Source organism: Hyaena hyaena, unplaced genomic scaffold (assembly GCF_003009895.1).
Source record: "Hyaena hyaena isolate Hyena2069 unplaced genomic scaffold, ASM300989v1 scaffold_2018, whole genome shotgun sequence".
Lineage (NCBI taxonomy): Eukaryota > Metazoa > Chordata > Mammalia > Carnivora > Hyaenidae > Hyaena > Hyaena hyaena.
In genome coordinates, this window is record NW_024082651.1 from 57116 (window position 1) to 83072 (window position 25957).

General features: G+C 36.7%; 2 protein-coding genes across 2 annotated transcripts; both read left to right on the top strand.

Annotated features, from left to right (window-relative positions):
* Window positions 1–6682: 6682 nt before the first annotated feature.
* On the top strand, window positions 6683–16640 carry LOC120227135 (olfactory receptor 4C46-like). The gene is made up of 2 exons (XM_039225297.1): window positions 6683–6700; window positions 15702–16640. Exon 2 carries the CDS (start codon window positions 15711–15713, stop codon window positions 16638–16640), a length of 930 nt encoding a protein of 309 aa, XP_039081228.1. The 5' UTR covers window positions 6683–6700; window positions 15702–15710.
* Window positions 16641–24692: 8052 nt separating this feature from the next.
* LOC120227136 (olfactory receptor 4C46-like) lies at window positions 24693–25622 on the top strand. Its single transcript, XM_039225298.1, has one exon. The coding sequence runs from the start codon at window positions 24693–24695 to the stop codon at window positions 25620–25622; it is 930 nt and encodes a 309-aa protein (XP_039081229.1).
* The last annotated feature ends 335 nt before the right edge of the window (window positions 25623–25957 follow it).

Here is a 25957-nt window from a genome sequence, read left to right on the forward strand (position 1 = left end):
CCCACACCCCAGGCCATGAAGATCAACAGGTTGCACCTCTGCCGGTTCATGATGACCAGGTAGTGCAGGGGCTTGACAATGGCAACATAGCGGTCAAAAGCCATGGACACCAAGATGAATATCTCCACACCTGCCAGCAAGTGGGCAGTGAAGAGCTGGGTCATACAGTTGTTATAGGAAATGTTCTTTCTTGCTGCACCCAAGTCCCTGATTAGCCTGGGGACCACGGTGGAGGTGTAGCAGAGATCCATGAGGGAAAGGTGGCAGAGAAAATAGTACATCGGCTGTTCGATTAGATGGCTGCAGGTGATTGTGAGTAGGATGATGAAGTTTCCCATTAAGATTGCCAGGTAACAGAGCAGGAACAAGAAAAAGAACAGTAGCTCCATTTGCTTATTTCCCCACAGACCCATGAAAACAAATTCTGTGACATTGTTCTGATTTTCCATGAGGTCGAGGTGAGTCCAGAGTTCAAAAAGAAAGTTAATTCATCTGAAATGATACAGAACATATGACTATTTTTAACAGCACTTTTTAAGTTTTGGAGTATTTATACATTAAAAAGATGTAGGTTATAGTTGAAACAATGCTCAGTGTCTCTCATCATCAGGAAAATACAAATCAAAACCACACTGAGATACCACCTCACGCTGGTCAGAGTGGCTAAAATGAACAAATCAGGAGACTCTAGATGCTGGCGAGGATGTGGAGAAACAAGCACCCTCCTACACTTTTGGTGGGAATGTAAACTGGTTCAGACACTCTGGAAAACAGTGTGGAGGTTCCTCAAAAAATTAACAATAGAACTCCCCTATGACTCAGCAATAGCACTGCAAAGGATTTACCAAAAGGATACAGGAGTGCTGATGCCTAGGGGCACATGTACCCCAATGTTCATAGTAGCACTCTCAACAATAGCCAAATCATGGAAAGAGCCTAAATGTCCATAAGTTGCTGAATAGATCAAGAAGATGTGGTCTATGTATACAATGGAATACTGCATGGCAATGAGAAAGAATGAAATCTGGCCATTTGTAGCAACGTGGATGGAACTCAAGGGTGTTATGCTTGTGAGATAAGTCAGGCAGAGAAGGACAGATACCATATGTTTTCACTCATAAGTGGAACAGGAGAAACTTAACAGAGGACCATGGAGGAGGGGAAGGGGAAAAATTAGTTGGGAAGAGGGAGGGAGGCAAACCATGAGAGACTCTTGAATACTGAGAACAAACTCAGGGTTGATGGGAGTGGGGGAGAGGAGAAGAGGGGTGATGGGCTTGGAGAAGAGCACTTGTTGGGTTGAGCACTGGATGTTATATGGAAACCAACTTGACAATAAACTATAAAAGAAAAAATAAATAAATAAATAACAAGATGTAGGTTATAGAGAATTTGTCATAGACTTAATCTTTTAAATCCTTTTAGGTTAAGGGTGTCATTATACTTCAAATGATACTATTTATGTTTTTCGTTCTTCAAATTTTTATTTACACTCCAATTAGTTAACATATAGTTAACTAATATGTATATATACCACATCTTCTTTATCCATTCATCAGTCAATGAACATTTAGGCTCTTTCCATAATTTGGCTATTGTTGATAAAGGTGCTATACACATCAGGGTACATGTGTTCCTTCAAATCTATATTTCTGTATCCTTAGGCTAAATACTTAGTAGTACAATTGCTGGGTTGTAGAATAGTTCTGTTTTTAACTTCTTGAGAAACCTCCATACTGTTTTTCAGAGTGACTATACCAGTAGGGATTTTAAATGATATTTAATGAAAGCATATTTTGTGTTTGAAACTATTATAAACACTTTGCAATGTTTGCAAAGCCCAATGGTTACTATGCTGATACTCATTTTACATAAGTGGAAACAGAAAAGTAGGTGGATTCAGTTAATCCCACCAAATCATTAAAGTATAAAGTAGCAACCAAAGATATGAACCTGTTTCAGATGCCATTTTCATGCTCTTAACATCTATGACACATTACCCACTGACCAAAAGGATTTCCAGCTGTTTTCCAACTCCTTAAAAGGTATGGGTTTTACTCTATCTCTGCCATTTACTACCTATGTAACTTTAAACAAATCCCTACATACAATTATGCTACAAATATGCTGCATACAATTTATATATAATATCCCAATCACACACAAACATTTCATGTATCCAGTAACTAAAGATATATTCTTGAAATAAGAACAAAATCAAGGCTCTTAATCATAGCAGAAAAAGGTCCTTAATTAGTTGATAATAGTTTCAATGATTCTCCTTTTTAACAGGATTGGTCAAGATTTAGAACAGGGAATGCAGGGAATAGGGAATTGGAAACACAACTGTGCATCTGAAAATAGGAACACGGTTTATATAGAATCATTCTAAAGACACTTATTAGAGGTTGCTGTTAACATGTTAGAAACACTGTGGAGAGGTAGTTGTTTCCTGTTGCCATATTGAAGAACCCAGTGTGATTAAAGAATGCCCTGCGTATTTAACGATGCATTTAGAAAAATGCAACCACTTAGATGCAGTAGAATCAGGAGCAGAAAGTGAACATGTTGAAACATCACCTTTTACCCATAACTAAGTGTCCTCCACAGCAAAATCATGATTTGCCCAAAAGAATATTAATGTCTATGAATTATTTTAATGGTACCAACGGGGGAAGAATATGATGTAGTGGACAGATCATTCATCTTATGATCACGAAGATGAGCATCCAGAATCCCATGTCTTGTCAATTTTTTTTTTGTTCACATAAGCAATTCATTCTCTCTGCTCCTACTCTTTCAGCTGGCAAGTGGAATTTAGAAAACTAGATCCATTTGCCTTATGCCAAGAGCAATATGAAGTTCATTAAAGAATATTCAATAGAAGGCCCTACGGTTCTAATTTGTCAAGTCCCAGATATGTTTTCAGGGAAACAAACTGTTGTATAAAAAATAGATATCACCACTTTTGTTAGCTCATTGGATTATCTGTGGATTTTCTTTATTTGGCTACAGTAGGATGGGTTGAAGAACTCATATTAGACATACATTAAATACAAGGGAAAAACTAGTGTTGGTATTTATTTGTTCCACGTTCAGAACAACAGAGCTACATAAAATATTTATTTTTGTATAAATTGCGAATATCCAAACTTAGCCCTTGTTTGTGGAAGACTATGATCAGTTTAAGGGCATAAACGCATCTATTGATAATTTTTCATAAAACTGTAGAATGGACCCATAGGAAGTTCAGCCCTTGGTTTAGAATATGTCCTGAACAAGACTCAACTTGCATTCTTATGCGAGACTCAACATCTCTCAACATTTGGTTCATTGTTGCTTAGACAATGATTGAACATCAGTTGGGAAAACACAGGCCCATATAGAAAATATTCTTCAAAGAAGAATATACATATATAATGTACGCTTAAATGCACAGCGGTTTTGGAGCAAAGAATTTTGAGTCCACCTTTTTACATACCTTTTATTGAAAGAATTTATTTCAAGAATATCTTCTTAAGTTACTTGAGAAAAATCTCTGTGAGGAATTGCTTGCAAAGACAAAACTATAGGTTGAAAGGGAAAAAAAAGTTTCATAACATGATTTTGAAGATGGACTAAAGGACATGAGAGGCTGTGGATAATGTAAACATCCACCAAAGACAACCTGACAGGATTTTTCTGGCTTTTAAAAACCGTTTATCACATCCATGGGGCACTTGGGTGGCTCAGTTTGTTAAGCATTCGACTCTTGATTTCGGCTTAGTTCATGATCTTACAGTTCATGGGTTTGAGACCTGCATAGGGCTCTGCACTGACAATGTGGAACTTGCTTGGGATTCTCTCTCTCCATGTTTCTCTGCACCCCCCCCAAAAAATATATAAATTTTAAAACATCACATCTACAATAAAGGAAAATATGTGAAATAGAAAGTTAGGGTCTTAACCGTGTGATGTATAGACTAAAATGTTTAGACGCCAAATATTCTAGGCACTTTAGTAACCATTTTTCACTTAACAACCATTTCATCTACAGTATGACCTGATTAGGTATATTATTATACTACTGTCCCCATTTGGCAAATAAGGAAACTTCAACTCAAGATTATACAAGTACTAAAGGGAAGTCTATGTAAACCTTTCCCGTAAGACTTAGAAGTTCATATTTCTTCATTTTGCTTATACCCTCTCACAAATACACATAAAAGCTTTAAAACCTTAATTTTCCCTCAAATTATCCAGATTTTATCCTGAATATCCTGAATGCCCTCTCTTGCAAATAACCACAAAGAAAATGTATTTCAGAAGAGTTTAAACTTAAAAATAGGATCGCTTTTTGGCCTTTTGGCTAAGATCAAGTGTAGTAAACTTAAAAATAGGAATTTCATAAGATCAAATTTTTATATAATATGAATTATTGTGAAAAATCCCATTCATTTTCCTTCAATTTAACTATATGTATTTATATAACATGAATATATTAAATACACACACACACACACACACAACATTCAGGATGCTTACTTCCACCGGATTTTACCTCTCTTTGGAATGTGAAGATGATCCTTCAGGCTGTTTTGTTTTGTTTTGTTTTGTTTTACTTTCTCTTTTATAGCCTGAACTATAAAACTGCAAACAGATGTGGAATGCCTCTGACTTTCCTGTGAAATTTCTATCCCAAAGAACCTTTCAGGAAAGCATTGTTGGGAATTTCTTGATGTAAAAGCCCAAGAGGGACCTGAAGTGAAAACTCCCATAGGCATTGTACAGTGGCCAATGGACGTGTGGTTATAATTTGAGAAACAAAGCCTATATTTTTATAAGGTCATATAGATGGGCTTGAGGCTTATTTCATTTATCTCTTGAGAGTTATTACCTAAGTGATTCAATACTTCTGTAATGTTATAACACTGATGTAATATTATGGGTATTTGTTTCTCTCCCTCTCCTCTCCTCAAATAATTTCCTTGAAGACTGAAGTCTCTATTGTTTATCATGATTCACAATAATTTAATAAATGTTGAATTATTTATCATTCTAAATATAATCCTTTCGTGTTACGGGATATACCCTACTTAGGATACTGGCTAGAATTTGGAAATGTCACAATGCACATTTCCTCCCCTTGTTTTGGTTTGTTTTTGTTTTGCTTTGTTTTGTCTCCCTCCCACCTTGGGTGAGAGAGAAACAGAGTGTCAGTGGAACCTAATGGGAACAGACTGAATAAATCATAGTCTTTAGTTCATAGCAGATGATCCTCATAGGTCCCTGCAAGGTCCAGCTGAAGTTTTATTACATAACATATGTTTCCTTTCTGCATTACTCTTCTCCACCTCTGCTCGTCCCTTCTGTGCACCCACTATACCCTAACACACTCAAATCCACTAACCTCAGGCATCGCACATTCCTTGGGTTCTCCTATAGCCGTCCACAACATGAAAATTACCACTTACAAACTGCCCTTAAATTACAGCATTTGTCTTCTCCTTGCTGCATGACCATGACTAATACATGCACTTAATAATACAGTCTCAGAAGGCATGAAACAAAATTGAGTCCATATGAAAAAATATGAATCTACCTTCACAGTGGAAGATTTCAATGCTTCTTTTCATGTTATTGATGAGCAAAGAAGGCAATATGTCAGAAAAGATCTAAACAATGCAGTTTCGGGGCACATGGGTGTCGCAGTAGATTAAGCAACTGAGTCTTGATTTCAGCTCAGGTCATGATCTCATGGTACATGAGATGGAGCCCCACATTGGGCTCTGTGCTGACACTATGTAGCTTGCTTGGGATTCTCTCTATCTCCCTCCCTTTCTCTCTGCCCCTCCCTTACTTGTGCACATACACTCCCTCTCTCAAAATAAATGAATAAAGATTTTCAAAAAGACAATTCAAATTAAAAGTATGTAGATGCATATATAAAATTATGCAAATAACAAAGAATACACATTATTTGCCTGTAGCAATGGAAGATTTACACAATTAAGTATTAGATCATTAAAAAAAAAAAGCCTCAACATATTGTGAAGAAGTGACATTACACAAAAGTCTGAGGGCAACCAAAGATGAATCTAGACCTATGTTATCATCATTTTTGTGTGAATTGTTCAAAGATGTCTCTGTCAAACAACTAGCTAACCACTAAGCTAATAGAAGTTACAGTTCAGGGTGCTTAGATGGTTCAGTTGGTTAAGTGTTCGACTCTTGATCTCAGCTCAGGTCTTGATATTAGGGTCATGAGTTCAAGCCCTGAATTGTGTTTCACCGTGCATGTGAAACCTACATAAAAAAGAGACAGAGACAAACAGAGAGAGAGAGAGAGAGAGAGTTCCATAACCACACATATCAAAGAATATAGATTTTAGAAAAATAATTTAGACAAATCACTAAGTAAACAACCACATCCCACAAAATATTTCTCTCACAAAGTCAGAACAGTACCAGGATGCTCACTCCCACTCCTTATATTCAATATTTTACTAAAGATTACTACTAGAGAGAGGGATGTGTGGGTGGCTCAGTTGGTTAAGCAAATAACTTTTAATCTCAGCTCAGGTCTTGATCACAGCGTCATGAGTTCAAGTTATGCATTGGGCTCCATGCACAGTGAGGGGGGAAAAAATCCATGTCATTTGCAGATATCTCTTCCAATCCCATATGCTGCCTTTTAGTTTTGTTGATTGCTTCCTTTGCTGTGCAGAAGCTTTCTTTCTTGGTGAAGTCCCAATAGATATGTTTTCTTTCATTTCCCTTGCTACCAGAATCGTGTCTGGTGAGAAGACCTTGCTCTGGGCAAGGTCAAAGAGGTTGGTGCATGTGTTTCCCGCTATGATTTTTATAGTTTCTTGTTTCCCATTCAGGTCTTTCATCCGTTTTGAATTTATTTTTGTGTATTGTGTAAAAAAAAAGTGGTCCAGTTTCATTCTTCTGCATGTTGCTGCCCAGTTTTCCCAACACCCATTTGTTGAAGAGACTGTCTTTTTTCCATGGATATTCTTTCCTCCTTTGTTGAAGATTAGTTGACCATTGAGTTGTAGGCCCATTTCTGGGTTTTCTATTCTGTTCCATTGATCTATGTGTCTGTTTTTGTGGCAGAACCATAGTGTCTTGATGACTACAGTTTTATAACATATTTGATAAAGGTGTAGTATCCAAAATATATAAAGAATTCATTAAACTCAATTCCCAAAAAGCAAATTACCAAATTAAGAAATGGGCAGAAGACATGAATAAACACTTTTCCAAAGAAGACACCCAGATGGCTAGTAGATACATGAAAACATGCTCAATATCACTTATCATTAAGGAGATACAAATCAAAACCACAGTGAGATACTATCTCACATCTGTCAGAATGGCTAAAATTAACAACACAAGAGACAACAACTACTGGTGAGGATGAGGAGAAAGAAGAAGACTCTGGTTCTGTTGGTGGGAGTGCAAACAGATGTAACCACTCTGAAAAAGAGTATGAGGTCCCTCAAATGACTTAAAATAGAATTACCCTATGACACAACAATTGCACTGTTAAGTCTTTACCCAAAGGATACAAAAATACGGATTCGAAGGTGTACAAACATCCCAACGTTTATAACAACATTAGCAATATCCAAACTATGTAGTGTGCCCAAATGTCCATCAATTGATGAATGGATAAAGGAATTGGATAATATACACAATGGAATATTAGTCAGCCATCAAAAGAAATGGAATATTGCCATTTGCAATGCAATGATGAGGATGGAGCTAGAGAGGATTATGCTAAGCAAAATAAGTCAGTCAGAGAAAGACAGATAGCATATGATTTCACTCATATGTGGAATTTAAGAAACAGAGCAAATGAACATTCAGGAAGAGGGGGGGAAGGACACTGGGAACCAAACCACAAGAGTCGCTTAGCGATAGAGAACAGCCTGAGGTTTGATAGAGGGAGGTGAGTGGGAGTGGAGTTAGAAGGGTGATGGCTATTAAGGAGGGCACTTGTGGTGAGCACTGGATGTCGTATGTAAGTGATGAATCACTGAATTCCATTCCTGAAAATGGTATGCTAACTAAATAAAGTTTAAGTTAAAAATAAGTAAGTAAATAAATAAATACATATCTTTAAAAAATTTTAAGAGAAATTGGGTTTAAAAATAAATAAAAGGAATTCTATTGAGAAAGGAAGAAATAAAGAAGTTTCAAAACATTTTTGAAAGACATTAAAGAAGCCCTATGATAAAAAATAATCTCATATTCACGGATTAGAAGATTAGTATAATTAAGACATCAAGACCTCTCAAAGTGTTCTACAGATTTAGTGTAAATTCTATCAAACTATCAATAGCCTTTATTGGTAGAAAGAGAAAGTTGATCATAAAATTCTTCATAGTGTCTCTCAGAAATAGAGGAAAGAGCACTAAACCCATTATTTTATGAAGTAGTACTGCCTAACTTCCAAGTCACATTACAAGAAAGAAATTGGCAAACAAATATCTCTTCAAACATGTACAAAGATTTTAAACACCATATTAGTAAATGAAATGTTGTATTTTTAAAAATAATAATAATTTACCATGACCACGTAGAGTTTCTGCCAGGAATAAGACATCTAACATTCAGAAATAAGGAAAAGAATGACATGATCAATTTATTTATTTTTTTATTATTATTTTTTTTTTACAAATAGTTTATTGTCAAGTTGGTTTCCATATAACACCCAGTGCTCATCCCCACAAGGCCTTCATCCATACCCATCTCCCCCATCCCGCCCCACACCCATCAGTCCTCAGTTTGTTTTAGCATTCAAGAATCTCTCATGATTTGCCTCTCTCCCTCTCCCCCACTATTTCCCCCTTCTTCTCACCCATGGTCCTCCGTTAAGTTCCTCCTAATCCTCCTATACATGCAAACATATGATATTCGTCCTTCTCTGCCTGACTTATTTCGCTCAGCATAACACCCTCAAGGTGCATCCATGTTGCTACACATGGCCAGATTTCATTCTTTCTCATTGCCGTGTAGTATTCCATCATATAGATAAGCCACATCTTCTTGATCCATTCGTCTGTTGATGGACACTTAGGCTCTTTTCCTGTTTTGGCTATTGTTGAGAGTGCTGCTATGAACATTAGGGTACATGTGTTCCTATGCATCAGCACTCCTATATCCCTTGGGTAAATTCCCTGCAGTGATAATGCTGGGTCATAGGGGAGTTCTATTGTTAATTTCTTGAGGAACCTCCACACTGTCTTCCAGAGGGGCTGCACCAGTTTGCATTCCCACCAACAGTGTAGGAGGGTGCCCGTTTCTCCACATCCTCATCAGCATCTAGAGTCCTCTGATTTGCTCATTTTAGCCACTCTGACTGATGTGAGGTGGTATCTCAGTGTGTTTTTGATTTGTATTTCCCTGATGAGGAGGGATGCTGAGCATCGTTTCATGATATGATCATTTTAATAGATGCATATAAAATGACAAATTAAAGTTTAGATAGATGATTTTTAAAAAATATTTTAGCACATAAAGAATAAAAAGGAACTTGCTCAATATGATAAAAGTATCTGTTTAAAATCCACAACTTCCATAATACTTTATGGTGGATACTAAAGTTGGAAGCAGGGGCGCCTGGGTGGCTCAGTTAGTTAAGTGTCCAACTTTGGCTCAGGTCATGATCTCACAGCTATAGATTTGAGCCCCACGTTGGGCTCTGTGCTGACAGCTACCTCAGAGCCTGGAGCCTGTTTCAGATTCTGTGCTCTCTCTCTCTCTCTCTCTGATCTTCCCCTGCTCATGATGTCTGTCTGTCTGTCTGTCTGTCTCTCACTCTCAGAAATAAATAAAACATTAAAATAAACAAACAAATAAATAGATAAATAAAGCTCGAAGCAAGGGTCTTTCCACTCCTCATTTCATTTCTGCATTGTACCCTAGGCTCCACCCCTTGAAATAAGATAAAGAAAGGAAATAAAGGACACACAGGTTAGAAAGAAAAATATTGAAATTGTAAAAATAATATGTATGTGCAGAGTACATGATTGTATAAGTAAAAATGTTAAGTGCTCTACAAAAACACATAATAGATCAAATTGGTTAACAAGGTTATAAAATACAGTGCCAAACAAAATATGAAATGAATTTTATAACAATTATAAATAAAATGCTATATAAAATACTATTAATATCATGACATTTGAAAATTACATTTTCAAAATATATTCAAGACCTGTATAGGAAAATCAGAAACACTACTGTGTGAACGTAAATAGACGAATAAATAAATAAATAAATATGACATATTAATGGATTCAAAGACTTGATATGTTTACTACATTAATTTCATAAGTTTAATAGAATTCCAGTAAAAATCCTGACAGAATACTTGGAAAAACTGGCAATCTTAATCTGAAATTATATTCTATTGTGTAGAAATATACAATATTAAAGGAATCTAAAATAACAAATCAATCTCAATAAAAAGAACACAGGTGGAGAGCTTATCCAATCTAAATAGAGACTTTAACTACTGGGGCACCTGGGTGACTTAGTCGTTTAAGCGTCTGACTTCGGCTCAGGTTATGATCTCACACCTTGTGAGTTCGAGCCCAGCGTCGGACTCTGTGCAGGCAGCTCAGAGCCTGGAGCCTGCTTCAGATTCTGTGTCTCCCTTTCTCTCTGTTCCTCCCCCACTATGCTCTGTCTCTGTCTCTCAAAAATAAAAAAATTAAAAAAGACTTTATTAAGCTCCCATAAAAACAACACCGTGGTATTAATATAAAGATGCACATATAGATCATTGGAACAAACGAGACTGTCCATAAATACACCAAAATGTGTTAAATTTTTTACAAACATATCAAGCTAATTCATTGGCAAAAGAACAGACTTTTTTCCAAAAAATTATGCTGGGTCAATTGGATATCCATCTGAGAAAAATCCAGCCTCAACTACTCTCTCACACTACACACAAATATTAACTCAAAATGAGTCACAGTCCAGGTGTTAAAAGCTAAACATCTAAAAATACTAGAAAACTTATTTTTAACATGAGGGTGGATCAATATTTATCAAATATCACACAATAAGCATGAACTATAAGAAAAACTGAAAGGTGAAACATTAATGTTTTAACTCTTCTACTCATTAGATGTCATCTTTTTAAAAACGAAAAGGCAATCCATGGACTAGGAGAACACTATATAAGTATATTTATGTATAAATATTTTATATTATGCTCAACTTATATACATGACCTAATATATAAATTATATATAAATATATCTGTGTATATGTATATATTTAAATGTTTTTATTTATTTCTGAGAGAGAAGGAGAGACATCATGAGTTCGGGAGGGTCAGAGAGAGAGGGAGACACAGAATCTGAAACAGGCTCCAGGCTCTGAGCTGTCAGCACAGAGCCCCATGCAGGGCTCAAACCCATGAACTGTGGGAACATGACCTGAGCCGAAGTCGGATGCTTAACCAACGGAGCCACCCAGGTGCCCCTATAAATGTATATTTTTAATATATAATTTATTGTCAAGTTGGCTAACATACAGTGTATACAGTGTGCCCTTGGTTTTGAGTGTAGATTCCCATGATGCATCTCTTACATACCACACCCAGTGCTCATCCCAACAATTGCCCACCTCAATACACATCACCTATTTCCCCCTCTCCAGCCCCCCATCAAATCTCAGTTTGTTCTCTCTGTTTAAGAGTCTCTTATGGGAGGGAGACAAACTATAAATATATTTTTATATTTATTTTTTATGTATAAATAGATATGAAAACAGATCTATACCTAGAATATAGAAAGAACATTTGTAGTCATAGAAAGCCTACAAATACCTTTTTAAATTGTACAAAGGACTTATACATATTTTTAAACAGATGTACAAATGGTCAATAATAACATGAAAAAATTGCTCAGCCTCATTAGTCATCAGGAAAAGCAAATTAAAACCACAATAATATAACACTATAACCCCCCAACCCAAGACTGACTAAAAGGAATATAACTAACAATAGTAAGTAACAAGAATGTGGAACAATTCTGGTGATTAAAATTAGAACTTTCTACTTGTGTTTTGATATCACTCCACAATTTTAAAGTTGCCTAGTATTCCTTACTGACCAGATCATAAGTCCCAGCAACTATTAACTGGGAAGACATGGAATTTCTGTTTACTTTCCATAGCCCTCTGAGGAATGTGTCCAACAGCTTTTGGAGTCCAGTTTTTAATGGCTGCCATTCCATTGATTTTATGCCCTCACTGCTCTAGCTCTCAGGCAATCAGGACAAGTTTCCAGAAAAGTTGTAATATTGCTACAAAGGCAAAAGTTCTATCTGTGACATGAGGCAACAGATTAACTACGTCACAGGTCCTCACTCTGGACTTAAGTCATTTTCCTATTCACGTGATATTCAGCTTTCTTAGAAGCCCAGGTTTACATAGAGAAAGGGAATTCTTGAATGTTTTGGTTCCGAGTAGAGGGAATGCAATTCCCTATTCGAAATTGGATGTTTCTCAAACATGTCTCTTCAGGATACCTGCTTCTAAGACACATCCTTTCTGTCATAGGGGATAATTAATTCCAGAGAGAGAAACCAGCAGCTAAAAGACAAGGTCCTTGAGCCTTTATGAAAACCTCTTTAAATATCCATGCAGTGCAGGGTGAAAATGTTTTGGTGATGTTACATATCCAGAGCAAGTTTCATTATGGTACCAATGAATCATTTGAAAGAGTTTCCTCCACACTCCCTGCCCTGTCCCTATAGGACCAGAGACACCTCTAGGTCACTTTTCCATAGTTTTTCAAAAGAATTCATTCTAAATTCAAATTCCAGATTTTCTATGAAAACTGTTGGGGCTTTAGGCTAGAAGGAAAGATTTAGACTTCTAGAAACACTTTCTCAACAACTGTTGATATGTTACTGAATTACCTAAGTAGTTTTGGTCTGAGGGTGCTATATCTGTCATATTGTAAATTACTTATCCAAGAAGAGGTCAGTTGGAAGACGGGATTATTTCTGAAAATCCCCAAACATCATTAAGATCATCTAAGGCTACAAAGTAAGTTTTTCAATAGCGTTGAAGCATCTTAAAATTGTTTTTTTATCTTCTCTATATAGTAATCATGATGTTTCAATACTTTTAAGTATAGTAATATTAGTTATCCTCACCCCAGTTCTTAAGAAGTTCTCACCCTATCTTCTTAAGAAGATAGTTGGTAAATGTCATTAACCTAACTTGGCAAATGAGTAATCTGGCTCATAGAGATTATGAAATTTTGTAGGAGCCAGCTCTGTGATACCAAGCACTTTCTATTGCATAAGACAACTCCTTTAAGATTCAAGAAATCATGAGCATGAAAATCAAATTTAAATATACCCCACACACAGAAAAGACACACATATGAGTAGTAAATGAAATAAATCATCCATCACTTTGCTCAAGCATGAACAGAGACAGCTCTCCCTGAAATTAACTGCTATGGATAATTGGGTCTCTGTGGCTTCCTGAAAAGTAAAATTAGAGATTAATCTTCCTGAGCTTGTTGCATGGTCAAATGTTTTTCTGTACTTCGCTCAAAATACCAATTCTTCCTATCTCCTAGGTGCAGGCACAGTCACAAAAATAAGTGAAAGTTTTTTGTGTGCCCACAGCAATGTGATGGCTATGTTCATGTATGTTCCCTCAATCAATTTTAAGAACACCCGGGACATGGATATTATCATTCTCACTTTATACATGAGGAAACAAGGATGTGGGGTGCCAAGAAATGTATCCTGGGTAAAAGAAGTTTCAGGTGGAAAAGACTAGATTCCAATCTGGTCTCTCTGGTTCTCAAACCAATATAGTACACTTAATAACTGTGATAGTCATTTTCAACACTGCAGAAAAGTCCGAGGATCCATGCTTGTAAACAGATTGGGAAGGGAGGAAATGGAGCTGCGTAAGAGTTCAAGGTCAGAGGGATATTCAATAAAAGCAGAATCACATTTTTGTTAATATTTAGTGATTCTGGTGTGTGTGTGTGTGTGTGTGTGTGTGTGTGTGTGTGTGTGTTGATGAAATTGCTTCATGTACGCTTGCCTCCAAAAAAGTATTAAAGTCGTTACAATTAGAGGCACCTGGGTGGCTCAGTCAGTTGAGCATCTGAGTTTAGCTAAGGTCATGATCTTGCGGTTTGTGAGTTCAAGCCCCATGTTGGGCTCTGTGCTGACAGCTCAGAGCCTGGAGGCTGCTTTGGATTCTGTCCCTCTCTCTCTCTCTCTCTCTCCCCCCACCTCTATCTGTCTCTCTCTCTCTCCATCTCTCTCTCTCTCCCTGTCTCAAAAATAAATAAAAGCATTAAAAAATAAATAAGAATAAAAATAAAGTCATTATAGTTATTATGGTCATATCAAAAGGAGATTGGTAGTTCAACATTGTTTTTGATAACATAACAATGTAGACAACAGATTAAAAATTTGGAGGAAAAAAATTAACAAGTTACTGTATTATAATCTTGGCTCTGTCCTTCAATCTCTGCTTGATCTTGGACAAGACCCTTAACTTCTCTATATTGTATTGCCTACATTATAAGTATAAAATTATAGTAGTAATCATCTTGTAGGTTTTTGGTTTGTTTGTGAGAGAGAGAGAATGAGCAGTAGATGTTCACGTAGAGAGGGAAACTCAAGCAAGGATCCCCGCCCAGTGTGGAACCCGACATGGGCCTCGATCTCACAACTGCCAGACCATGACCTGAGATGAAACCAAGGGTTGGATGCTGAACCAACTGAGACACCGAGGCTCTCCATCATCTCATAGGTTTGTAGTGCGGATTAAACAATCACGTTTCTACCAAAACTGAACACAGCAAGTATCCAGTAGTTTTAGCTTATATTATCATTATTATTGTCATTATTCAGTCTCTGAGATTGCTTCTTCATTTGCAATTGGATGAAATAATGCTAACCACACAGATTAATACCATGCCATGCACATAGCAGTGAATCATTTAAAAATATATTTGTCAGCTATTAGAATGTTATTGGATTTTGACAACAAGTATTAGCAGTTATTTTGTAGTAGCTCCTGGGCCCTTTATTACATTCTAATGAGAAATACCCTGTTACACTTTTTGTCAACTATTTTAAATAGTCAGATACTGGGCTTTCTTTTTCTGACCTCCATCCCCTTACTGAACCTCAGCCAACTTCATTCAAGACACGCAAAGACCTTGACCAGAGTTATATCCAAGATTCACCCTTCCTCCAACTTCACTTCATCCTTTCATTCATATTCTCAATTACCTTCCATTGTTCTCCATCTCCTAAAATAAAGGGAAAATCCCTAGCTTTACATTCAAAGCCTTTACATCTATTTCCTACCACTCTTTTCAAACTTAGCTGCAATATGACAACTTCAAGATAGGGTGTAAATCATCTCAAGTGAAGAGGTGTGCACAGGTGATCTCCTGCCTGTGTGTTGACAAAGTTCCTCATGTCTATACTCTTAACAGAATCTTCACCCATGAGGTAATGTAAGTAATCTTCCAGAACTCAGATATTAGTTTCTTTTTCAAAAAAGAAAGAAAACTCCATGAGAATCCACAACTCTATAGAATCTAGTCCTTTATTATTTACTAGATGAAGAGACTTAAAAATTCAAGGTTGCATTAATCAAAAAGGATTTTTTTTTTCAGGTAATGTAATGAACCATAGTATGGATTAATGGAGAACAGGAAAAATGTGACAGAGTTTGTCCTACTAGGACTCACAGAGAATCCAAAGATGCAGAAAGTCATATTTCTTCTTTTTTTGGTCATTTACATCGTCTCTGTGGTAGGAAATGTGTTAACTCTGGTCACTATCACTGCCAGCCCATTACTGAGGTCCCCCATGTACTTTTTCCTGGCCTATATCTCCTTCATTGATGCCTGCTATTCCTCCGTCAATACCCCTACACTGATTGTAGATTCACTCCGTGAAAAGAAAACCATACTATTCGGTGTATGTATTACCCAAATCTTTGGGGAACATTTCTTTGGAGGTGCTGATGTCATCCTGCTTACTGTGATGGCCTATGACCGCTACGTGGCCATCTGCAAGCCATTGCACTACACGACAACCATGAGTCAGCGAGTGTGTGGCCTGCTAATGGAAATGGTGTGGGTGGGAGGCTTTCTTCATGCAATGATACAGATCCTCTTTATCATCCCATTACCCTTCTGTGGCCCTAACGTCATAGACCACTTTATGTGTGATCTGAACCCTTTGCTCAATCTTGCCTGCACTGATACCCACACTCTAGGGCTCTTCGTTGCTGCCAACAGTGGTTTCATCTGTGTCTTAAACTTCCTTCTCTTGATGGTCTCCTATGTGGTCATTCTGCACTCCCTAAGGAACCACACTTTGGAGGCAAGGCGCAAAGCCCTCTCCACCTGTGTCTCCCACATCACAGTGGTCGTCTTATTCTTTGTGCCCTGCATATTTGTGTACATGAGACCCACAGCTACTTTATCTATTGATAAAGCAGTGGCAGTGTTCTACACTATGATAACTCCCATGTTAAATCCCTTAATCTATACCTTGAGAAATGACCAGATGAAAAATGCCATTAGGAAATTGTGTAGTGGGAAAGCTATTTCAGGGGAGAAATAAATATTCCTGGAGGACAACATTGATTCAACTGAAGCAAGGATCTAAAGGACATTTTGGATGATCTCAGCAAGGAATACCTACCAAATTAAAAAACCCACTATGAATTATAGATTCTGCATTGAGTGGAACAGGAACATGTGCAAGAGAGAGAAGCCATAAACATGGACTATACTATATATATGTATGTATTTACCTATAAACTCCTGCATATTCTTATTAATAATTCTCTTATTTTTATATGTCTGGGTGGACAGTAATAGTGTGTCTATAACATTATGTCAAAAAACTACCATAGGGTTTTATAAGCAAAGGGCCATTTAACCCCTGGGGGGTAACAAAGATCACCCCAACTTTCCATTTTCCTTGCATGTTGGGAGTCATTCTGGGCCCACTAGTTGAGAAAACTCCTGGTGAGGTTAAAGCAAGTTTGCATGGTCTCTTGCCAATCAGATGACGACCAATATCCACCCCCACTCAATTATTTCTGTTTGAGCACCAACCCCCTAAGGTACTTTGTTGATTAATATCAGGAGTGACTTGTCCCCTTATTCTGAACCTGGTATGATGATTGCACCTTGTGAAGGAACTTATTGTGGGAACTTCTTCTTTCGATTATGGAAACAGACATCGTGTCTCCAGCAGGCCCTGTTTCCCTTGAACTATGATCAGACTAATGACCCTTACTCATGAAAGACTGACCTTTACATGCACAATTCTGTTTCTATGGTTGCGTTAGTCCAAGATGTTCATATAGTTCAACATGTAAATCAACTAACCAAACATGTCTCTCATGCCCTAGCTATTCTAGAAATCATATGGTCCCAACACCATTTGTTGGGTGCTAGAATCATATTCTAGAAATCAAAAGTCCCAACACCCATTTGTTGAAGAGCCTGTCTTTGTTCCATTGGATATTCTTTCCTCCTTTGTTGAAGATTAATTGACCATTGATTTGTAGGACCATTTCTGAGTTTTCTATTCTGTTCCACTGATCTATGTGTCTGTTTCAGTGGCAGAACCATAGTGTCTTGATGACTACAGTTTTATAACATATTTGATAAAGGTGTAGTATCCAAAATAAATAAAGAATTCATTACATTCAATTCCCAAAAAGCAAATTACCAAATTAAGAAATGGCAGAAGACATGAATAAACACTTTTCCAAAGAAGACACCCAGATGGCTAGTAGATACATGAAAACATGCTCAATATCACTCATCAGTAAGGAGATACAAATCAAAACCACAGTGAGATACTATCTCACATCTGTCAGAATGGCTAAAATTAACAACACAAGAGACAACAGGTGCTGGTGAGGATGAGGAGAAAGGAGAAGACATTGGTACTGTTGGTGGGAGTGCAAAGTAGTGTAGCCACTCTGAAAAACTGTATGAGGTCCCTCAAAAGTATGAAAATAGAACTACCCAATGACACAACAATTGCACTGTTAAGTCTTTACCCAAAGGACACAAAAATACGGATTCGAAGGTATACATACATCCCAACGTTTATAACAACATTAACAATATCCAAACTATGTAGTGTGCCCAAATGTCCATCAATTGATGAATGGATAAGGAAATTGGATAATATATGCAATGGAATATTAGTCAGCCGTCAAAAGGAACAGAATATTGCCATTTACAATTCAATGATGAGGATGGAGCTAGAGAGGATTATGCTAAGCAAAATAAGTCAAGCAGAGAAAGACAGATAGCATATGAAATCACTCATGTGTGGAATTTAAGAAACAGAGCAAATGAACATACAGGAAGGGAGGGGGGGAGAGGACAGTGGGAACCAAACTACAAGAGTCGCTTAGCGATAGAGAACAGCCTGAGGTTTGATAGAGGGAGGTGAGTGGGAGTGGAGTTAGAAGGGTGATGGCTATTAAGGAGGGCACTTGTGGTGAGCACTGGATGTTGTATGTAAGTGATGAATCACTGAATTCCGTTCCTGAAAATGGTATGCTAACTAAATAAAGTTTAAGTTAAAAATAAATAAGTAAATAAATAAATAAATAAATAAATAAATATGTTTAAAGACTTTTACCAGAGAAATTGGGTTTAAAACATAAATAAAAGGAATTCTATTGAGAAAGGAAGAAATAAAGAAGTTTCAAAACATTTTTGAAAGAAATTAAAGAAGCCTTATGATAAAAAATAATCTCATATTCACGGATTAGAAGATTAGTATAATTAAGACATCAAGACCTCTCAAAGTGTTCTACAGATTTAGTGTAAATTCTATCAAACTATCAATAGCCTTTATTGGTAGAAAGAGAAAATTGACCATAAAATTCTTCATAGTGTCTCTCAGAAATAGAGGAAAGAGCACTAAGCCCATTATTTTATGAAGTAGTACTGCCTAACTGCCAAGTCACATTACAGGAAAGAAATTGGCAAACAAATATCTCTTCAAACATATGCACAAAGATTTTAAACACCATATTAGTAAATGAAATGTGCTATTTTTCTAAATAATAATTTACCATGACCATGTAGAGTTTCTGCCAGGAATAAAACATCCAACATTCAAAAATAAATCAGTGAGTTTCACTAAATTACTAGAATAAAAGAGAAGAATGACATGATCCTTTTAATAGATGCATATAAAATGATAAATTACAGTTTAGGTTGATGATTTTTAAAAAATATTTTCGCAAATAAAGAATAATAAGGAACTTGCTCAACCTGATAAAAGCATCTGTATAAAACCCACAACTTCCATCATACTTTATGGTGGATACCAAAGTTGAAAGCAGGGGCACCTGGGTGGCTCAGTCGGTTAAGCATCCAACTTTGGCTCAGGTCATGGTGTCACAGCTGTAAGTTTGAGCCCCACGTTGGGCTCTGTGCTGACAGCTAGATCAGAGCCTAGAGCCTGTTTCAGATTCTGTGTGTGTCTCTCTCTCTGACCCTCCTCTGCTCATGCTGTCTGTCTGTCTGTCTGTCTCTCTCAGAAATCAATAAAACATTAAAACAAATAAATAAAATTAGAAGCAAAGGTCTTTCCACTCGTCATTTCATTTCTGCATTGTACCGCAGGTTCTACCCCTTGAAATAAAATAAAGAAAAGAAATAAAAGACTCACAGTTTGGAAAGAAAAATATTGAAATTGTAAAAAAAATATGTATGTACAGAGGACATGATTGTAATAGTAGAAATATTAAGTGCTCTACAAAAACAAATAATAGATCAAATCAGTTAATTTAACAAGGTTATAAAATAAAATGCCAAACAAAATATGAAATGTATTTTATAATAACAATTAGAAATAAGATGCTATATGAAATACATTAATATCATGATATTTGAAAATTACATTTTCAAAATATATTCAAGACCTGTATAGGAAAATCAGAAAACACTACAGTGTGAAAGTAAATACACGACTAAATAAATAAATATGACATGTTAATGGATTCGAAGACTTGGTATGTTTACTACATTAATTTCATAAGTTTAATAGAATTCCAGTAAAAATCCTGACAGACTACTTGGAAAAACTGGCAATCTTAATCTGAAATTATATTCTATTGTGTAGAAATATACAATATTAAAGGAATCTAAAATAACAAATCAATCTCAATAAAAAGAACACAGGTGGAGAGCTTATCCTATCTAAATAAAAGCCTTTAACTACTGGACTTAATATATAAATTATATATAAATATACATGTATTTATATATATATTAAATGTTTTTATTTATTTCTGAGAGAGAAGGAGGAACAGCATAAGGTGGGGACGGTCAGAGAGAGAGGGAGTCACAGAATCCAAAACAGGGTCCAGGCTCTGAACTGTCAGCACAGAGCCCAACGCCGGGCTCGAACTCATGAACTGTGGGAACATGACCTGAGCCTAAGTTGGACAATTAACCAACTCAGCCACACAGGCGACCCTATAAGTATATATTTTAATATATAATTTATTGTCAAGTTAGCTACCATACAGTGTATACAGTGTGCACTTGGTTTTGAGGGTAGATTCCCATGATGCATCTCTTACATACCCCACCCAGTACTCATCCCAACAAGTGGCCACCTCAATACACATCACCTATTTTCCCCTCTCCCAGACCCCCATCAAACCTCAGTTTGTTTTTTCTGTTTAAGACTCTATTATGGGAGGGAGGCAAACTACAAATATATTTTTATATTTATTTTTATGTATAAATAGATATGAAGAAAGATCTACATCTAGAATATAGAAAGAACATTTGTAGTCATATAAAGCCTACAACTACCATTTTTAAATTGTACAAAGGACTTATACATATTTTTAAACAGATGTACAAATGATCAATAATAACATGTAAAAAATTGCTCAACCTCATTAGTCATCAGGAAAAGCAAATTAAAACCACAATAATACAACACTATAACCCTCCTAGACTGACTAGAAGGAAAATAACTAACAATAGCAAGTAAAAAGAATGTGGAACAATTCTGGTGGTTAAAATTAGAACTTTCTACTTGTGTTTTGATATCACTCCACAATTTTAAAGTTGCCTAGTATTCCTTACTAACCAGACCATAAGTCCCAGCAACTATTAACTGGGAAGACATGGAATTTCTGTTTACTTTCCATAGCCCTCTGAGGAATGTGTCCAACAGCTTTTGGAGTCCAGTTCTTTAATGGCTGCCATTCCATTGATTTTATGCCCTCACTGCTCTAGCTCTCAGGCAATCAGGACAAGTTTCCAGAAAAGTTGTAATATTGCTACAAAGGCAAAAGTTCTATCTGTGACATGAGGCAACAGATTAACTACGTCACAGGTCCTCACTCTGGACTTAAGTCATTTTCCTATTCACGTGATATTCAGCTTTCTTAGAAGCCCAGGTTTACATAGAGAAAGGGAATTCTTGAATGTTTTGGTTCCGAGTAGAGGGAATGCAATTCCCTATTCAAAATTGGATGTTTCTCAAACATGTCTCTTCAGAATACCTGCTTCTAAGACACATCCTTTCTGTCATAGGGGATAATTAATTCCAGAGAGAGAAACCAGCAGCTAAAAGACAAGGTCATTGAACCTTTATGAAAAACTCTTTAAATATCCATGCAGTGCAGGGTGAAAATGTTTTAGTGATGTTACATATCCAGAGCAAGTTTCATTATGGTACCAATGAATAATTTGAAAGAGTTTCCTCCACACTCCCTGCCCTGTACCTATAGGACCAGAGAAACCTATAGGTCAATTTTCCATAGTTTTTCAAAAGAATTCATTCTAAATTCAAATTCCAGATTTTCTATGAAAACTGTTGGGGCTTTAGGCTAGAAGGAAAGATTTAGACTTCTAGAAACACTTTCTCCACAACTTTTGATATGTTACTGAATTACCTAAGTAGTTTTGGTCTGAGGGTGCTATATCTTTCATAATGTAAGTTACTTATCCAAGAAGAGATCAGTTGGAAGATGGGATTATTTCTGAAAATCCCTGAACATCATTAAGATCATCTAAGGCTACAAGGTAAGTTTTTCAATAGCGTTGAAGCATCTTAAAGATTGTTTGTTATCTTCTCTATATAGTAATCATTATGTTTCAATACTTTTAAGTATAGTAATATGTTACCCTCACCCCAGTTCTTCAGAAAATAGTTGGTAAATGTCATTAACCTAACTTGGCAAATGAGTAATCTGGCTCATAGAGATTATTAAATTTTGTAGGAGCCAGCTCTGTGATACCAAGCACTTTCTATTGCATAAGACAACTCCTTTAAGATTCAAGAAATCATGAGCATGAAAATCAAATTTAAATATACCCAACACACAGAAAAGACACACATATGAGTAGTAAATGAAATAAATCATCCATCACTTTGCTCAAGCATGAACAGAGACAGCTCTCCCTGAAATTAACTGCTATGGATAATTGGGTCTCAATGGCTTCATGAAAAGTAAAATTAGAGATTAATATTCCTGAGCTTGTTGCATGGTCAAATGTTTTTCTGTACTTCGCTCAAAATACCAATTCTTCCTATCTCCTAGGTGCAGGCACAGTCACAAAAATAAGTGAAAGTTTTTTGTGTGCCCACAGCAATGTGATGGCTATGTTCATGTATGTTCCCTCAATCAATTTTAAGAACACCCGGGACATGGATATTATCATTCTCACTTTATACATGAGGAAACAAGGATGTGGGGTACCAAGAAATGTACCCTGGGTAAAAGAAGTTTCAGGTGGAAAAGGCTAGATTCCAATCTGGTCTCTCTGGTTCTCAAACCAATATATACACTTAATAACTGTGATAGTCGTTTTCAACATTTTGCAGAAAAGTCAGGGGATCCATGCTTGTAAACAGATTGGGAAGGGAGGAAATTGGGCTGCATAAGAGTTCAAGGTCATAGGGATATTCAATGAAAGCAGCATCACATTTTTGTTCATATGTAGTGATTCTGGTGTGTGTGTGTGTGTGTGTGTCTGTGTGTGTGTTGATGAAATTGCTTCATATACACTTGCCTCCAAAAGAGTATTAATATCATTATAATTAGAGGCACCTGGGTGGCTCAGACAGTTGAGCATCTGACTTCAGCTTAGGTCATGATCTTGCGGTTTGTGAGTTCAAGCCCCATGTTGGGCTCTGTGCTGACAGCTCAGAGCCTGGAGGCTGCTTTGGATTCTGTCTCTCTCTCTGCCGCTGCCTCTCTCTCTCTCTCTCTCAAAAATAAATAAAAACATTAAAAAATAAATAAAAATAAATAAAGTCATTATAGTTTTTATGGTCATATCAAAAAGAGATTGGTAGTTCAACATTGTTTATGATAACATAACAATGTAGACAACGGATTAAAAATTTGGAGGAAATGAGTTAACAAGTATATTGTGATATAATCTTGGCTCTGTCCTTCATTCTCTGCTTGATCTTGGACAAGACCCTTAACTTCTTTATATTGTATTGCCTACAATATAAGTATAAAATTATAGTGGTAATCATCTTGTAGGTTTTTTGTTTGTTTGTGAGAGAGAGAGATTGAGCAGTAGAGGTTCACGTAGAGAGGGAAACTCAAGCAAGGATCCACGCCCAGCGTGGAACCCGACATGAGGCTCAATCTCACAACTGCCAGACCATGACCTGAGGTGAAACCAAGGGTCAGATGCTTAACCAACTGAGACACCGAGGCTCTCCATCATCTCATAGGTTTGTAGTGAGGATTAAACAATCACATTCCTGTCAAAACAGAACACAGGAAGTATCCAGTAGTTTTAGTTAATATTATCATTATTGTTGTCATTAATCAGTCTCTGAGATTGCATCTTCATTGCAAATTGGATGAAATAATGCTAACCACACAGGTTAATACCATGCCATGCACATAGCAGTGAATCATTAAAAAATATATTTATCAGCTATTTTAATGTTATTGGATTTTGACAACAAGTATTAGCAGTTATTTTGTAGTAGTTCCTGGACCCTTTATTACATTCTAATAAGAAATACCCTGTGACGCTTTTTGTCAACTATTTTAAATAGTCAGATACTGGGCTTTTTTTTTTTTTTTTTCTGACCTCCATCCCCTTACTGAACCTCAGCCAACTTCATTCAAGACACGCAAAGATCTTGACCAGAGTTATATCCAAGATTCACCCTTCCTCCAACTTCACTTCATCCTTCCATTCATATTCTCAATTACGTTCCATTGTTCTCCATCTCCTAAAATAAAGGGAAAATCCCTAGCTTTACATTCATAGCCTTTACATCCATTTCCTACCATTCTTTTCAAACTTAGATGCAATATGACAATTTCTAGATAGGTCTAGATCATCTCAAGTAAAGAGGTGTGCACAGGTGATCTCCTGCCTGTGTGTTGACAAAGTTCCTCATGTCTATACTCTTAACAGAATCTTCACCCATGAAGTAATTTAAGTAATCTTCAAGAACTCAGATATTATTTTCTTTCTCAAAAAAGAAAGAAAACTTCATGTGAATCCACAACTCTATAGAATCTAGTCCTTTATTATTTACTAGATGAAGAGACTTAAAAATTCAAGGTTGCATTAATCAAAAAGGATTTTTTTTTTCAGGTAATGTAATGAACCATAGTATGGATTAATGGAGAACAGGAAAAATGTGACAGAGTTTGTCCTACTAGGACTCACAGAGAATCCAAAGATGCAGAAAGTCGTATTTCTTCTTTTTTTGGTCATCTACGTCGTCTCTGTGGTAGGAAATGGGCTTACTGTGGTCACTATCACTGCCAGCCCATTATTGGGGTCCCCCATGTACTTTTTCCTGGCCTATCTCTCCTTCATTGATGCCTGCTATTCCTCCGTCAATACCCCTACACTGATTGTAGATTCACTCCGTGAAAAGAAAACCATACTATTCGGTGTATGTATTACCCAAATCTTTGGGGAACATTTCTTTGGAGGTGCTGATGTCATCCTGCTTACTGTGATGGCCTATGACCGCTACGTGGCCATTTGCAAGCCTTTGCACTACACGACAACCATGAATCAGCAAGTATGTAGCCTGATAATGGAAATGGTGTGGGTGGGAGGCTTTCTTCATGCAACGATACAGATCCTTTTTATCATCCCATTACCCTTCTGTGGCCCTAACGTCATAGACCACTTTATGTGTGATCTGAACCCTTTGCTCAATCTTGCCTGCACTGATACCCACACTCTAGGGCTCTTCGTTGCTGCCAACAGTGGTTTCATCTGTGTCTTAAACTTCCTTCTCTTGATGGTCTCCTATGTGGTCATTCTGCGCTCCCTAAGGAACCACACTTTGGAGGCAAGGCGCAAAGCCCTCTCCACCTGTGTCTCCCACATCACAGTGGTCGTCTTATTCTTTGTGCCCTGCATATTTGTGTACATGAGACCCGCAGCTACTTTATCTATTGATAAAGCAGTGGCAGTGTTCTACACTACGATAACTCCCATGTTAAATCCCTTAATCTATACCTTGAGAAATGACCAGATGAAAAATGCCATTAGGAAATTGTGTAGAGGGAAAGCTATTTCAGGGGAGAAATAAATATTCCTGGAGCACAACATTGATTCAACCGAAGCAAGGATCTAAAGGACATTTTGGATGATTTCAGCAAGGAATACCTATAGAACAAAGAAAAAAAAATGACTGGTATGAATCATAGATTTGCATTGAAAAGAGCAGAAATGGGTGATAGAAACAGACAAAAAAACCTAACCCAGGATCACTCTTTGTGTATTTGGACAATTCTACCAAATTGGGACTTAGTTTTACTATCTTCACTTATGTGTATGGATTCATAAACTTTCATTATAATTTAAGAAACTAAAAATTATATTCTAATTTAAAATTAATTTGGTATTGAGCACCAATCTCTATAA